Source organism: Lasioglossum baleicum, chromosome 20 (assembly GCF_051020765.1).
Source record: "Lasioglossum baleicum chromosome 20, iyLasBale1, whole genome shotgun sequence".
Classification (NCBI taxonomy): domain Eukaryota; kingdom Metazoa; phylum Arthropoda; class Insecta; order Hymenoptera; family Halictidae; genus Lasioglossum; species Lasioglossum baleicum.
In genome coordinates, this window is record NC_134948.1 from 4,654,550 (window position 1) to 4,669,236 (window position 14,687).

The following is a 14,687-nucleotide window of genomic DNA, read 5'->3' on the forward strand; positions in this document are numbered from 1 at the left end:
TATATATGCAATTACATACATACATACGTACATATGTATATGTATATGTAATTATGTGTATGTATGAAGAGACAGAAAGCAGCGGCCACACGAATTACTAGAAGAACTAGCGGGGCTTCGTCACCCTGCACAGCGAGGCGATAGTTAGACACTGAACTCGGGGAGCAACGTCGATCGCTGAATCCTCGATCCCGTCGTACCAATTTTTCCTTCATTTCATTCGCTCTCGTTTAACCCTCGATCTTTTCTATACGGGCCGCACTCTTCGTCGTGTTCCCGTGTGTATCTGAAACTTGAATTGAAAACGGTGGTAAACGAATAGGTGGAAGACTCTCGATCGAAGAGCGTCCCCGGCGCGGTTCGTCGAACGAGGGTTAAACGGGCCGTTTCTCTAATCCTCGTTCTTCAAGGTGATTCCGTGTGATCTGTTTCGTACTGTACCTTTCTCCTGGTTCGCGCGTAATGCTTTTTTTCGATCGATCGACGTCACCGCCTCGAATTATCGATGCGATGTCACGCAACACCACATGCACCGGTTGACCACCGGAAACTGGAGCGAAATCCCGACCTTTCCGGTTTCCAGTTTCCGGAATCGTTCGTCTCGATACGGCAAGCGGATATGCGAGGCTTTTGCCGAGAAGCTTCTCGAAATATTTTTGAATTATCGTATCCCCGCCGCTCCGCCCGAAATGGGGGAAGCGGCGAGGACGACGGTTTCGGAAAAACTGGATTCTCTCCATTGGCGGAGAAGCTTCTCGAATTTCCTGAGACTGCTTTCAAGCGCAACTCGTCGGTCCGTTCGACAAACATATTCCAAACAAGCTAACGAGCATCTTCGGCAACGTTGCCAAAAGTCTGATATCGCACTCGAAAGGCACTGGCTCGCGACATTTCGATTCCTCGGATACACATATGTACAATATACGTAGAGTTAAAGTAAACTGTTGCTGCCAGTGTCTCTCGAGTGCTGGGTATATACAGGTTGTCTCGAAAAGGTGGCAACTCTTCCTGGTTTCAGGAGCGAGCCTGAGAACCCGGCACAAAAGGGACATGTAAAAACGGGGTCAGGGGGTTATAGAAAACAGGAAAAATTCCACGCATATACACTTATGCATCGGTAAGGTGAGCTGTAATAGAGCGTGACAGACTGCAAACTGCGAACTGGCATGCAATTGGCGATTCACGTACTCGACGAACATTGCTATCGGTCAGCCAATATATATAATATATGTACTCCCGATCGCAAGAAAATAAACATACAAAACAATATACATATATATATATATATATATATATATATATGATAATATACAGAGACCCCCGGCGCGGCAAGAAACAAAAAAAAGAAGAAGACGATAAACACCATTTCGTGAAGAAAAATAAAAAAAAACCAGTTAATCTTTTTCCTCGAAGTTTCTCGGCACAACTAGTATTAGCTTTATACATCGACTATTTATCAACGAAACATTTAATGTCTCTCTCTTGTTTTTCTTCCTTCCTTTCTTGCATTTCTCACACGAAAGTGCCAGAAATATATGTATATGCAGGGTGGTCCACCTAAATAGGGCCACCTAGATATCTCCTCCAATTGTGGGGGTACAACAAATATTTTGTGTACTGTTTGAATGGTTTGAAGGAATATTGCAAACAATATTTTTCGCCGAGGGTCATTCTTCTCGGAGTTATCAAGTTCATCGATGTTTTTTGATACATGACTACATCTTTTTTTATTGAATCGTGTAACTGATCAAAAAATACATTGATATTTATAATAGCATAACCTCGACATGACCTCGATCTTCGAAAAGTAAAGTTTTACCTTCAGATCAAGGTCAATGTCATGTTATTATACATATCTGAATGTACTTTTCGATCAGTTACACGATACAACAAAAAAAGAGATGTGGTTATGTATCAAAAAACATTGATAACCTTGACAACTCCGAAAAGAATGACCTTCGGAGAAAAATATTGTTTGCAATATAATGAAACCATTCAAATAGTACACGAAACATTTTTTATTATTTTAGGAGATATTTAGGTAATCGTATTTAGGTGGACCACCCTGTACATATGTATGTCGCGATCGTTTCCTTTCTTTCGTTCGTGTTCACGAAATCCTTCTGTGGATTTGTTTGAGTTTTTCTTTTTTTTTTTTTTAAAGATTCGATCGGTCGACAGCAAACATTTAGGGAATACTTACACGATGAGTTGACGAAGAGGTCCCCTAACCAGGCTGACGGTCAGACTCTTTAACATGGCCGAATATCCGGTTTAAATGCGTCATCAACGCGCTGTGGCACGATTAACATGCACGCTACACCGCGCAATGCGCTCTGCTGATTGCAAAGAAAAACTGTTTCGCCAGACCGGGCTAGGCGACAAACACAACAACACATGGCCCTTCGCTCGGACACGCTTTTTTTTCTGCATATTTCTTTTCTTCCCTTTCCTTTTGTTGTACGGTTTTTATTGCGGATAGATAAATCGTTTCTTTTTCTCTTTTCGTTGGGTTGGATATCGTTACTGTTCGAGCAGCCCATCACAGGTCGACACAGGTGGAAGTTGCCACGCGACGAACGACGCACGCTTCCCCACCCCTCTTTCGAAACGCTTTCGATAAGGAGCACGGTCTACCGTGTCGCTTCAGGATCGTTGGGAACCCCCTGTCGATCGTTCGCCGACTCGCGAGAACGTTCCTCTTCGGAAGCGCGTTTATTCAACTATTTTTCGTTCGAACTTACGACAGACGAATTTGCAAGTTGAGGGGGTAGACTCGTTTCCAGGATTGCAAGGGTGCGGGATGCGCGTTCTCAATAATGCAAAGATGGAGCGTTTCAGTAGTCAAAAGCAAAATAACAGTTATTTTTTAATTTTCTACGATAAAAATCATTAATAAAATGTTGATTGTTATTGAAATTTAAAATAATGTACACAAAATATAAAGAAAAAAATTCGAAGAACAATATAATTAAAAAATATCGATTTTTATACTTTTTGGTTAAAAATAACAGTTATTATTGTCCAAAAAATTGGATCCTCCTCGATGACTGTTATCGATGAAGAAAAACTGTTTCGATTGCTCAAAGCAGTTATCGATGAGAGAAATTTATTTCGATCCCTCATAACAGTTATTCGATGAAATAAATTTATCTATGTCTTAGTCTCTTTATGGTTGTAACAGTTATAGTCCCTGGCAGAGTTACCATCTGCGAGTCTCGCCAGGTCCCTTACCCTTCCGCCCCTCGCCTAGCTGCGCAGCGAAGCCTGCCTTTGCTTCTCCCACTCTTCCCACTAACGCGTACCACGTCGGAGAGTGGGGGAAGCAAAGGCGGGCTTCGCTGCGCAGCTGGTCGAGGGGCAGAAGGGTAAGCGGCCTGGCGAGACTCGCAGATGGCAATCCTGGTCCCTGGTCAAAAGTGCTATGAGCCAAGAACAGAGTATTGATGGGTATTGGGGACACCGCCCATCTGTGTCCTCCGAGTCCCATACTACCCCCCTCAGGGGTGTACATAAAGGGGCCTATTCACGATCAAGCGTATTGCGCAACAATTATTGTGCAGCATGATGCTACGCAAATCCACACATTGTATTAATCAATAAATCACTATCATTCACGATGAATCATGTTACGCAATAGGCATTGTTGCGCAACATGCTTGACCGTGAATAGGCACCTCAAACGTATTTTTTCCGTACGTCTTTAAAAAACAAAAAGAAAAGTAGTCAAAACCGCTAGATCAATTGAGGCCGCGATTTTTACGTTTACGAGGCGTAATTTGCATTATTCAAATAAGCGCGGCTGTATGCTTCGGAATAATGCAAATTACGCCTCGTAAACGTAAAAATCGCGGCCCCGATTCTTCTTCATTCCATCTAGCGTGTTTGACCACTGAGAAACCCCATCTTTGTATCATCGAGCAATGATAACGCGCATCGCGTACCCTTGCAATCCTGGAAAAACGAGTCGACCCCCTTAATTCCGATTGTTCCTTGAATTTCGAACTCGATCGATCGAAAGAGAGGTTGGATAGCGGTGACCGAGTCGCACGTGCGCGCGGCGGGAATCGGCCGGAAGTAGACTCAGTAGAGTGAACTTAGTCCAGAGAGAATGAAAATAGAAGTTGGAGAGAGAAAATAGAAAGATAGAGACAAACATAGGAGGAGAAGTATAGAAGAAAAGGGTGAGAGAGAGAGAGAGAGCGAGAGAGGGCTGAAGGGTGAAGAAAGGCCTTCGTGTACTCGTCAGGATGATTGGAGAAGCTCTCACCCGATATTATATACATGCGCGTTATTGTACGCGTTTTGTCACCTCGACTCGACGAGGTTATCAAACGTCGATCGAACCGGCTGCGATTCAGGAAAGCCGTGTAACTAGGAGATCAGGATTAGGAGAGGAACGAGAAAAATCGGTGGTCAATCCATTCAAACGATCGATTTCGAGCAGCGAACTCCTGTCCTATCGATAAATCGATTTGCGAAGGTCGCCGGCTCTCGTGAATGATGGCAGTAAATGCGCGGGAACAGACGAATGCAATCGATCGTGTGTTTGCTTGCGTGTAAGCGTAATCGGAATCGTAAGAAAGCGATTCGATGTCTAGGCGATTTCTTTTCTTTTTTGCTTTCTCTCTACCAGAGACAATGGAAACATTGGGAGACAAACGATAACCGCACGAGAGCGAATCAAGTTTGAACAGAGCGCGCGAGTGCAGCGTGCCATCGCGGTGAAAGACTCGCAAAACAGTTTCGAGCGTTATCGATCGATACACGGCGGCTGTCGCGCGTTCTAAACGCCACAGGTGATCATCGAGCGAGTCGTCGATTCCTACGGACTCCTCCTAGATCGCGTCTAGGTGGATCTACAATTTTGAAAAGCTATGGAAACATTCTACGCTCTACGTTAAATCGATAGATCGGCTCGCATCGAATGTCAAACGAACGCCGCGTGGCACAACAACAGCATGAAAACAGAAACGAAGAACAACCGAGACGTAAAAGCGAACAAAGATAAGCGAGCGCGCGATTGTGACAGAAGTGTGTGTGTCTTCTCTGTGTGTGTATATCGCTGTGTGCGTGTGCGTGTCTGTCTCCGTATCGTGTCATGGCGTGTAATACAGATCCAGAGAGATGATGTACAGCTTCGTACGTAGTCTTTCTAAGAGAGTCGAAAAGATACAGAGAAGACGCGAGTTCACGGATCGGAGGACGGGGATGCGATCGCGCAACAAGTAAAAGAACAACCGGAAGTCTCTATAGGTCTTTTCTGGCGGTGAGGTTAAACTTCACTTGAGGGGACCAACATTTTTTAACTGTTTCCGAATATAATCCCGTAGATTTTCACGAGGAAATTACAGGAATTCAAGTTTTAACGTTAGGGATTCACTGGTTTAATAGTTATGAGTGTTTCAAGTTGAACGATTTTAAGCATTTTTGTAACGACGCCGCCATGTTGGTATCGCTCAACTTTTGAACCGGTGAATTGCTAACCTGAGAACACTTCGTTTTTCAGCATTCTCTCGTCGAAGTCTACAGGATTGTACGAAAGAAAGGTTAAAAATATTTTTGGTCCTCTGAAGTGAAGTACAGCCTGGCGAAAACTTACAGATTACTTTTCTAGCGATTCAACGTCGATGCAGCAACCCATCGAGCTCGGTCGTTGTCAGATACGTTTCCCATTGGCCGACGAAACTGTCTTGAAGCACTGAACACTGACTAGACAATCGTCGCTAACTTTTCAAATCGACACGATCACTTTTGTTCACGGAGAGACGGACCCGCGGAAGGTCGCTCGCACACTACTCCTTCTCCTTCTCCGGACACCGATCACGTGGGTGCAGTGATGCCAGAATGAGCTTCCACTATTCTATTCCAGCATCGTGCGCAGGCGCACACTCCACGGTCCCCATCGCGCACGTGCAACGTGTCTCCCATTCGCCCCACTCATTCCCCGTCATCAGAGAGGGGGTACATCATTTCACCGTGACTCCCCTCATCTGGCATCACTGCGTGGGTGGGACACGCGTCACGGAGAGGGAACGCAGGAACAATGCGCGCGCATATTCGAAATGCGAGCGGTAGAGGAACACCGTTCACAGCGATTCGGTAAAGAAACAAATCAACAAACGATTCTTCCCTTTATGATACAACATCTGTACACTTTCCCGAGCCCGACGGATTAAACTAGGCTTGACAGCAGGGATGGGATCGAGTTCGCGTAATCGAGTCGAACACGCTTCACGTTATCCCAGCGGTTTCCAACCTTTATGCTACTACGCCTCCCCAAAAAAAATTTTTTAGACACGCTTTAAATATTAATAACTTTATCACAAAAAAAATGTTGGCGCCTCCCAGGTTGGAAACCGCTGCTAATCCCATCTCTGCTGGACAGTGATTCGAACGGTGCAGGCAGAAAACAAAAAAGAAAGTAAAAGGCTAGAGCGAGAATACTGCAGGCCCAAAAGGCAGAGAGAAATAAGAAGAGGGAGGGTATAGAAACAGAGGAGAAGAAAGAAATAGAGAAAGATAGAGAGAGAGAGAAAGAAATAGAGAGATAGAGAGAAATGGGAAGCGTGTCGAAGCGTAGAGGTCGTAATACAGCAGCGAACAGATGGTATCACATAAAGAGCGAGTAATAAACAGTGAATCGTCAACAGTGACAGGTAAAAAGGTAGAAAAGAGAAAGTATAAAACAGGCATGGTGAATTCGTAGCTCGATCGGAGGCATTCTCGGGGAATATGTACCCCCACTTCTCCCACCCGCGCGTCTCGCCCCGCCCCCTGGCCATTATATTGCTCGGAGCCGAGACGCGCGGGCGGAAAAGTGGGGGTATTCCTCGAGAATTCCTGCGATCGAGCTACGAATTGACCATGCCTGAGAGAGAGAGTGAGAGAGAGAGAGAAATAGTCGGAAACTCTGTATGTGTGTATCTGTATGGTGCCAGAGCGTGTGTGTGTTCTCTTTGGCGCGTGGATATACGTGTATGTATACGTGTGCGTGTGTGTTATACATAGAACTGAAGACAGACAGATAGACAGACAGACAGACAGACAGAAAAAAAGATTTAGCGAAAGTGAGAAAGATAGAGCAGAGAGGAGCGCTTACAGCTTGGTCTGTCGAACTCTTGCTGTAGGGTACTGGTATCAAACGTTCCTGCAACTCGCCACCTATTACCTTCAAGAGCAAAGGATAATAACATGGTTATAACAGGATGCAACGAGCAATACGCACTTAGCAAAATTACACCACCTCGAACATCGCTTCAAGAGACAAAATAGAAAAAAAAGGCTGCTCTTTACTTCACCGGACTCAAGATTAGCACCTTTCCCTTACGAATTATGATTTATTTGGTATGTGATCCAGTGGATTTGCACCCGGCGCGGATGCAGATCGAAGTTTCGAACCTCTACGATCAATAGTTGAGGAGTTATGGTCGCTTAAAGTTGAGCATTTTTGACTGGTAAGGGCGCCGCCATATTGGTTTGAAGTGACGGTCGCACGCCGCTTACCGAGTTGATTAGGATTAGGTCGAGGGGGCGGGGGCAGCGGCTCGCGGTCGTCACTACAAACCAATATGGCGACGCCCTTACCTGTGAAAAATGCTCAACTTTAAGCGATCATAACTTCTCAACCATTGATCCTAGAGGATCGAAACTTCGATCTGCATCCGCGCCGGGTACAAATCTACTGGATCACATACCACATACATCATAATTCGTAAGGAAAAGGTGCTAATCCTGAGTCCGGTAAAGTTACCCAGAAAAAAATATATATATAAATAAATCAGATAGACTGTGTGAAGATCGTATCTTTGTTCCAAACGTTTACTGGCTGTTCGACACGGTTTCGAACAAGAACACCGTTCCGTTTCCAGGCACCTTTCGACTTGTCGAGTGACGAATCCCACTCGCGCGAAGTTGCTTTTCGATCTGGCGAGGTCCAAGAGACGCAGCAAGCCGAAAGGTACCCGCGGGGGGAGGCGAGACGGTACGGAAAAATTGATCGGATGAAAGAAGACGAGAAATGTATAACGGACGAGACACGAGGCGCGATCCGAAACACGGAAAACAACCGAAATGATAAAAAGTGAAACAGAGAGATCGATATAAGCAGAAATAACCGAGGATTGCTCGTGACATGCAACGCAAGGTATGAACGCCGTGGAGTATCATCTTTCAGCTTCACCGTTTCCGGAACGAGAACCACTGCGCGTTCGACGGCGAGAGAGAGGCTATTGACTCCGTCGTTGGACTATGTGAGATACGATCGATCGTGATCTTCGAACGACAACAGTTTACAGGACGAGACACAGGGTGAATATCGTGAGACGTGTCGAATCGCGTTCGCTACCACCCAACAGACATTCTCGCCGGCATATCCGGCGTCCAGGTGGCAGGGAACGCTGTTTGCGAGAGTAACCGTATTCTGTTAGGAGCCCTCGCCGAGACCTAGCGGACAAGTAGCGTAATCAGCGACCGGTCGGACACGCGCGCAGTGAGCAGTGACACGGCTCCGTACAAGCTCGGTCGCGGCCAAGTAGCGAGAGTCCAAACACGGTCGGACTTCTACGAGTGGAACGAGCCTGCTCGGACGACCACCGAGTAGAACGAGTCCGCGCGTAGTCGGACGCCTCGATGTATGCTAGTGGTGCGTCTCGATAATCGTGGACGATTTTCCACGCGGATTGATCGATCGACTCACGAGCGAGAGCGGCGAGTTACGCACGAGTTTTACGGTCCGGAACGAATTTGGGAACGACATGGGATGTATGAGAGGAAGTAGTAACACGATAGAGAACGGAGAAGCGACGTGCTGTTGTTTCGACCGGAAACCGATATATCGGAGGCCCTGCCTCGAGTCTCGGGAGAGATCTAATCGAAAGGCGTCGACATCGCAGCGACGCACAGGCAAACGGTGTTCTGCCGGTCGCGGAGGAACACGAGCGAAGGAAGTTTTGTGCAGACAGAGAGAGGAGTGTCAGACTCAAGCGAAAAGCGGATATAGAGACCACAGATATACATTATATATATATACATATATATAATATATATAACGGTGTGTTCGCATGGCGTGTCTCTGTGTGGATTGTGTGTATGTGCGCGCACACAGATCCATACGCGACTCTCTTTGGGAACCCGAGAGCACCGGCGGGAGGAGTTGACGAGAGAAACACGGAGGAGTAGGCGGCGGCTGCCGTTAAAAGTCAGCGATTTCGTTTATTATTACTTTTTCTTTTTTTATCGTTTTCGTTTAATTCGACCGAGCGATCGTGCAGATGTCCATGGCAAGGACGGATCACGTATCGAGAAGAAACACGGGGATGTTTGTTCGCGACGCGCGCCTTCCTTTCGGTCAGTAGAGGGCGCCGTTCGAGATCGCCAGCAGAGACACACGATTAATCCTCTGCAATCACGGCCGGGGAATCGTATAACATTGTTTTTACATACACACCGTAAGACGACCGTGCGAACACGCGTCGTGTCGTGTCGTGCGAGCACGCTTCGTGTCGCGAAGCGCCTAGACAATAATTAATACTAATAATATCTCTCGACGCGGAAGAGCGTCTCGTCTCTCGTTCTGGTTCACCGAACCATTTCGCTTTCGAAACGTAGACACGTGTACGGGGTGTACCGGACCGTGCGTCACTTCAACGACGAACGTACTGCAAAGAGATCCGTCGATGAAATCGTGTCCGCGCGTTCTGCTACACTCCGCACACATTCTTTCTCTCTCTATTAGGCTGATTCCGCGAGGGATGACACCTAAATTACACGTGAACTGTTTCCTGTATAATTTAGGTGGCACGCTCTCAGCTGATCACCCTGTATACTGTATAATATATGTATACGTAGATTTATATATATATATTAACAATCGTGTGGTTCAGGCACGAGTTGCAATTGTACTTGTAAGTGTCTGTTTCCATCTGAACGATTTTGTCGCGCGGCAAAACGCCGCGATTCTCGTTTCTCTCGCAATGTGTACGTGTGAGAGAGAAAGAGAGAGAGAGAGAACCCAAAACCCGATTAATCGGTGCCGAGAAGCGGTTTAAATTAATACGACCTACGGATTAAGTGTTTTACAAGCTACGAGAAGTCGAATAGAAAACTCTCTGCGGCGGAACAGTATAATATATTTACAATGTTATTGTTATTACTCTCTTCTCTTCTCTCGCGTCAACAACAACCTGTTGCTCGTCTCCACCCGAGTGAGATAAAAAGAAAACGCAGCGGCGAAAACAGTGCAGAGGATTAACGCGGGCGACGGTTCAACACGCACGCTTTCCAGTATCAAAAGAACGCTCGAACAAAAACGGCGAGACACGACCGGTACATAATACAATCGCAAAATAAAAAACAAACGAACAAACGGACAAACTTTAAAAAGAGCAGAAGAAAAATAGAAACGCGAGACGACGAAACAAGGAATGTTGACGCGCCCTCTGCTGATCGGCCTGGATCAATTAACATTCGGATAACGTGTCTTAAACTTTATTTTATATGATAACAATAATAATAATCGCTAATAAGAATTAATGAAAAATTAATAATATATGTCCATATATTATACTCCCTACGTGATCGTTATTATCGTTAGTCAAATATCGTTCAGTTTCTTTTTTTTTTTTCACTTCATCTGTTTCTTTTTCTTTCCTATATGTATATACGTATATAATATACTTTTTCTGCTTTTCTCATTCTCTTCGTTTGAAAACGCGGTCGAAACGAAACGCTTCTTCTATCTTATTTTCTCCTCGGAATTACGCCACACACGTTTCAAAACGAAAGAAAATCGCGAACACGTCTTCTCTCGATCGCAACGCTGCTGGTCGCCGGTGTAAATTGTACATCGTGTGTGTATGCGTAAACGTGTGCGTGTGTGCTCGTTCGCGAGTGTGTTCCAATAACGACACCATTCTCTCCTTCTCTCCCTTTCGTTCGCATTCACATTCGCTCTTTCCCACGCGAGCGTGCGCGCGCGCACGCTTTCCAGTTGACCCGGCGGACTATCACGCGTAATCGAAGACGAACGTTTTCTTTCCGTGGATCGCGAAGATCCGGGGAAGTGGTTTAACACCGTCGAGGATGGAAAGCTCCTATCGATTTCCGCGATCGCTTCACTCGTTTAGGGTGAAACTTTCGGGGTAGGATAGTCGTCGAAGAAAAAGTCCTTTTCCTGGGAAACCCTGAGCGGACAGAAACGAGACGAGTCGAAGAAGAATACGATCAGAATCACACGCAAATCCTGCAAAGATCGCCGAGGCGGCGATCGCAAAGATCATTTTCTCGAGATCCTTGGAGAAAGCATCTTGCTCGAGAGAAGATTAACGTTCGACGGCTGCTCGGGGGCAGCTGCTCTCTATCTGCCCCTCCAATGCACACAAATGATCTCTCTCTATGTGTGCATGTGTGTTTTCTTTCGGTATCTCTGGCCCGCGAAGCTGGCAGTGGACGCGGCTAGGCGCGGCGGTTTTTAAGTCGACGTTTTAAGTGATCGAAACGGAACAGAAACGACGATTGTTTACGACTGACTCCGTCCGGGGCTTGATTCGCGGTTAAAAGGTAGAATAAGTGACGCGTTTCTCGTTCGCCGTCCCTGCTGGTCTTATCTGGGACATTCGATCAGGATTCGTGGAACGAAATCGCCGAGGAACTAGCAACGAACGAAACCTTGATCACGCGCGAAGCGGAACGAACAAAATAATCATCGTTTTTTGTTCGATTAAAATTATTTACAAATCAACGTGTCGCGTAGATCCTCCGATTACGAATGCTCGACGTAAAACGGAACATGATTGGAAAGTCTACGCTGTGGATCGCGCGCGGTCGTGAATGTACAAACGTGCACGATAAAATACAATAAATACCATACAAACAGATTAATAAAATTATTTAGCCTAATTTAATCTACGGAACTTAATAAATAAAATAAATAGGTCCTCGATTGCTAAAAGATATCTAAATGATATTTTCGTTCACGTCCACAGCGTCTCAGTGGTACGAGTCCACGAGTGGTCAGACAAGTCTGACTCTTTTTAACGTTCGCTCCCAGCATTCGTTTCGCTGCTTATCTTCGCTGTTAAAGCGTCTTGTTAGCCCCTTATGTCGACAACCTCTCATCAATTTCTTCTCGAGATCTCTTGAATATCTTCGTCGCGAAATGGCAAAAAAATTATCGTACATGTTCTTACAGCTTTCTCGAATTTTCGGAATCTTTTCATAAATGCATGCAGATCCGCAGTGTAGTTAGAGGTTAATTTACATTCGAAGTACAAAAATATATACGGTGCAACATCGTTTGAATAATATCGTGGAACATTTCGCTTATCGACACGAGGGTTGAACGCGACGCGCGAACATTGCGCCCTGAACTTTGAATAGCAAAGTGTGTAACAATGGATTTGATTGTCTTTAAGTAAATAGCGAGATGGTAGCGAACGTGTTGAACGTAAACAGCTGTTGTCCGAGGTAACCGAGGTTTCCTGCGATAGCAATTTGTACGAAACATTGCGGCGACGATACGCAATCGATAGATCCATCGGCGAGATCAAGATTCCGTCGCGCGTTCCATTGAAGAAATTCGGATCGGGTAAAAGGAGAGTGTGGGGACAGCGACGAGACTCGATCCGACGATTAAGTACGTCCTTTGCCACGGTCGTTCCCAGAATTGTCTTCCAAACGAGCGTTAAGTACTTGTACCTTTCTCTCTCTCCCTCTCTCTTGCTCTCCCAACATCGAGTTAAACGAGCCAAAAGAACGAAACCGTAACACACGATTCCGGCAGAAGATCGGAATGCGATCGTGGGCGATTTAGTCGTTCGAGTAAAAACAGAGTACGCTCTTCTTCGGATTGAGGAACGAAAGGGAACGCACGTATATCGCGCCGTACGAAGCCGAGAGAGATTGCGGATTGCGGGCCAGTATCGCGAGGCCTGTTCGAAAACGCGGCCGTCAAGAGAAAAACGGCGGAGGCTTACAGACGATCATCGAGAAAAAACGAAGAGTCCAATTATCATAATCATCATCGAGTGTACGAGAATTAAAAAAGAAAGATCACGGCGGCCGACTCTACTCCGAGAGCTCGGCCTACCGAGAGAGTAGCTCGCGAAACGCCAGCTGAGTATCATAACGTGTGTGTACTGACAACGAGTACGTTCGGGCTGAGTCGCGCGCGACCGGTTTCCGCGTGTAATCTCGATTCAACAACGGTTCGCGCGAGTCACCCGGTATACGGCTCTCCAAGTAACAGAACGCTCCGCGCGCGCGCTGAACGATCCGAAAAAACAGTTCTCAATCGAAACGATATAACTTTAAAACGGAGCACGATAGAATTATCAGAGAGGATCGGTCCACGCGCGGGCGTGCGACGAGAGACAGAGGTCGTTTATCCTTTTTTTTTTCTCCGGCAACGAAGAAAGAGGAAACTATCGACAGACGAATGCGAGTCAGAGGTTCGAGGCTTTCGTGGTCCAGCATCGTACACGGTTCGAGGAGCCGATCGTGTTCTCGGCCCGCGCTATTCGACGAAAGCCGTCTCTCGACCAGGACGTCGTGCCGCATAGACGATCATCGATCAGAGATTTATCGTCTACCGTTGTCTAGCACCTTCCACTTTGAATCTCCGGTCGAGGATCGTCGATCCGGTCCACCCCTTTGCGAATTTACCTCGAGCTTTGTTCGGCAAAGCGACTCTGAAAATCTGGACCGCAAAGAGCTATGGGGTCCTGGGGTAGTCGAGACACAACGATCGTTCGAAATTGGTCGCAGGCGACGCGCGAGAGCACGAGCAGCAGCTAATCGGTATACTGTAACAGACAAACAAAACTGAAACACGGAGATAGAAGAACGGTGTAGAAAAAGCTGATATATATATCGAAGATATTCGCTGGTCACGCTAGACAGAGACGCAGAGATACGAGGGGATAATAGAAAGAGTGGGATTCTTTCTCTAGATTCGCGAAGAACAGAGTGTGGTATATAGAGATAAAACGAGAGGGGGTGGTGGTGGTGGTGGTTTTTTTCGAGGGGTGAGGGAGAAAGAGTTTGGGGGTTGTGTAGAGTGGCGACACGCAAAGCTGCCTTTAAATGCTGGTCTCATGCACGAGCTTCGTCAATTCCGGGAGGGCCAGATTATTGGAGCTGAGAAGCGGGGAGTTTCCGGTGATGGTGGTGGTGTTGTCTCTGCTGTTGCTACTCGGCATCTGCGTATGGTTGGTTTGGCTCGGGTTGGCGCTATTGGATGAGGATCTATTGTCATTGGTGGTGGTGGTGGTTGCAGTGGTGGTAGTGGTAGTGTTGTGAATGGTATTATGATGGTTGTAAGCGTTGTTGCCGGGTCCGGAGATGGTGAGCAACAGCGGCGACGTGGAAACGGCGCTGTTGCTGTTGATCCTGGCCGCAGCGTGGTCCGCAACCGTGTTCGCAATCGCCGTGGCTGTGTTAGCAGTGTCGGCCCCCTTGGCCGGCAACCTGCCGATGCCGATCACCGCGGTGTTTGTCGGGTCTTCGTCAATGTATGTGAAGTCAGAGAATGGTCGGGGCCCGGTGTGGCTGCGTGAGCTGCGCATACTGTGTAAGCTGTGTAAACTATGGACAGAGCGACGCTCCTCCAAATCTTCCAGAGTCGACTTGAACGCTCTGATTACTCGAAGCTGCAAAAGACAGGGAACAAGGACGTTCTAATCAGGAGA

The 14,687-nt window shown here is 46.6% G+C and overlaps 1 protein-coding gene across 19 annotated transcripts in view; it reads right to left on the reverse strand.

Moving 5' to 3' along the window:
* Pmca (plasma membrane calcium-transporting ATPase 3) overlaps positions 1-14,687 on the reverse strand; it is a 104,134-nt gene that overhangs the window by 12,173 nt on the left and 77,274 nt on the right. For 11 of the 19 annotated variants that reach the window (XM_076444290.1, XM_076444286.1, XM_076444283.1 and 8 more), the window contains one exon: positions 9,037-14,648. The exons of 4 other annotated variants lie outside the window; for them this stretch is intronic. In XM_076444290.1, coding sequence (XP_076300405.1) covers positions 14,079-14,648 — 570 coding nt within the window. In that variant the 3' untranslated portion in view covers positions 9,037-14,078. Of the gene's footprint in view, positions 1-2,140; positions 7,172-9,036; positions 14,649-14,687 lie in introns of those variants that run through there. 4 more of the 19 variants (XR_013011175.1, XM_076444296.1, XM_076444295.1 and 1 more) reach the window with 4 other exon arrangements.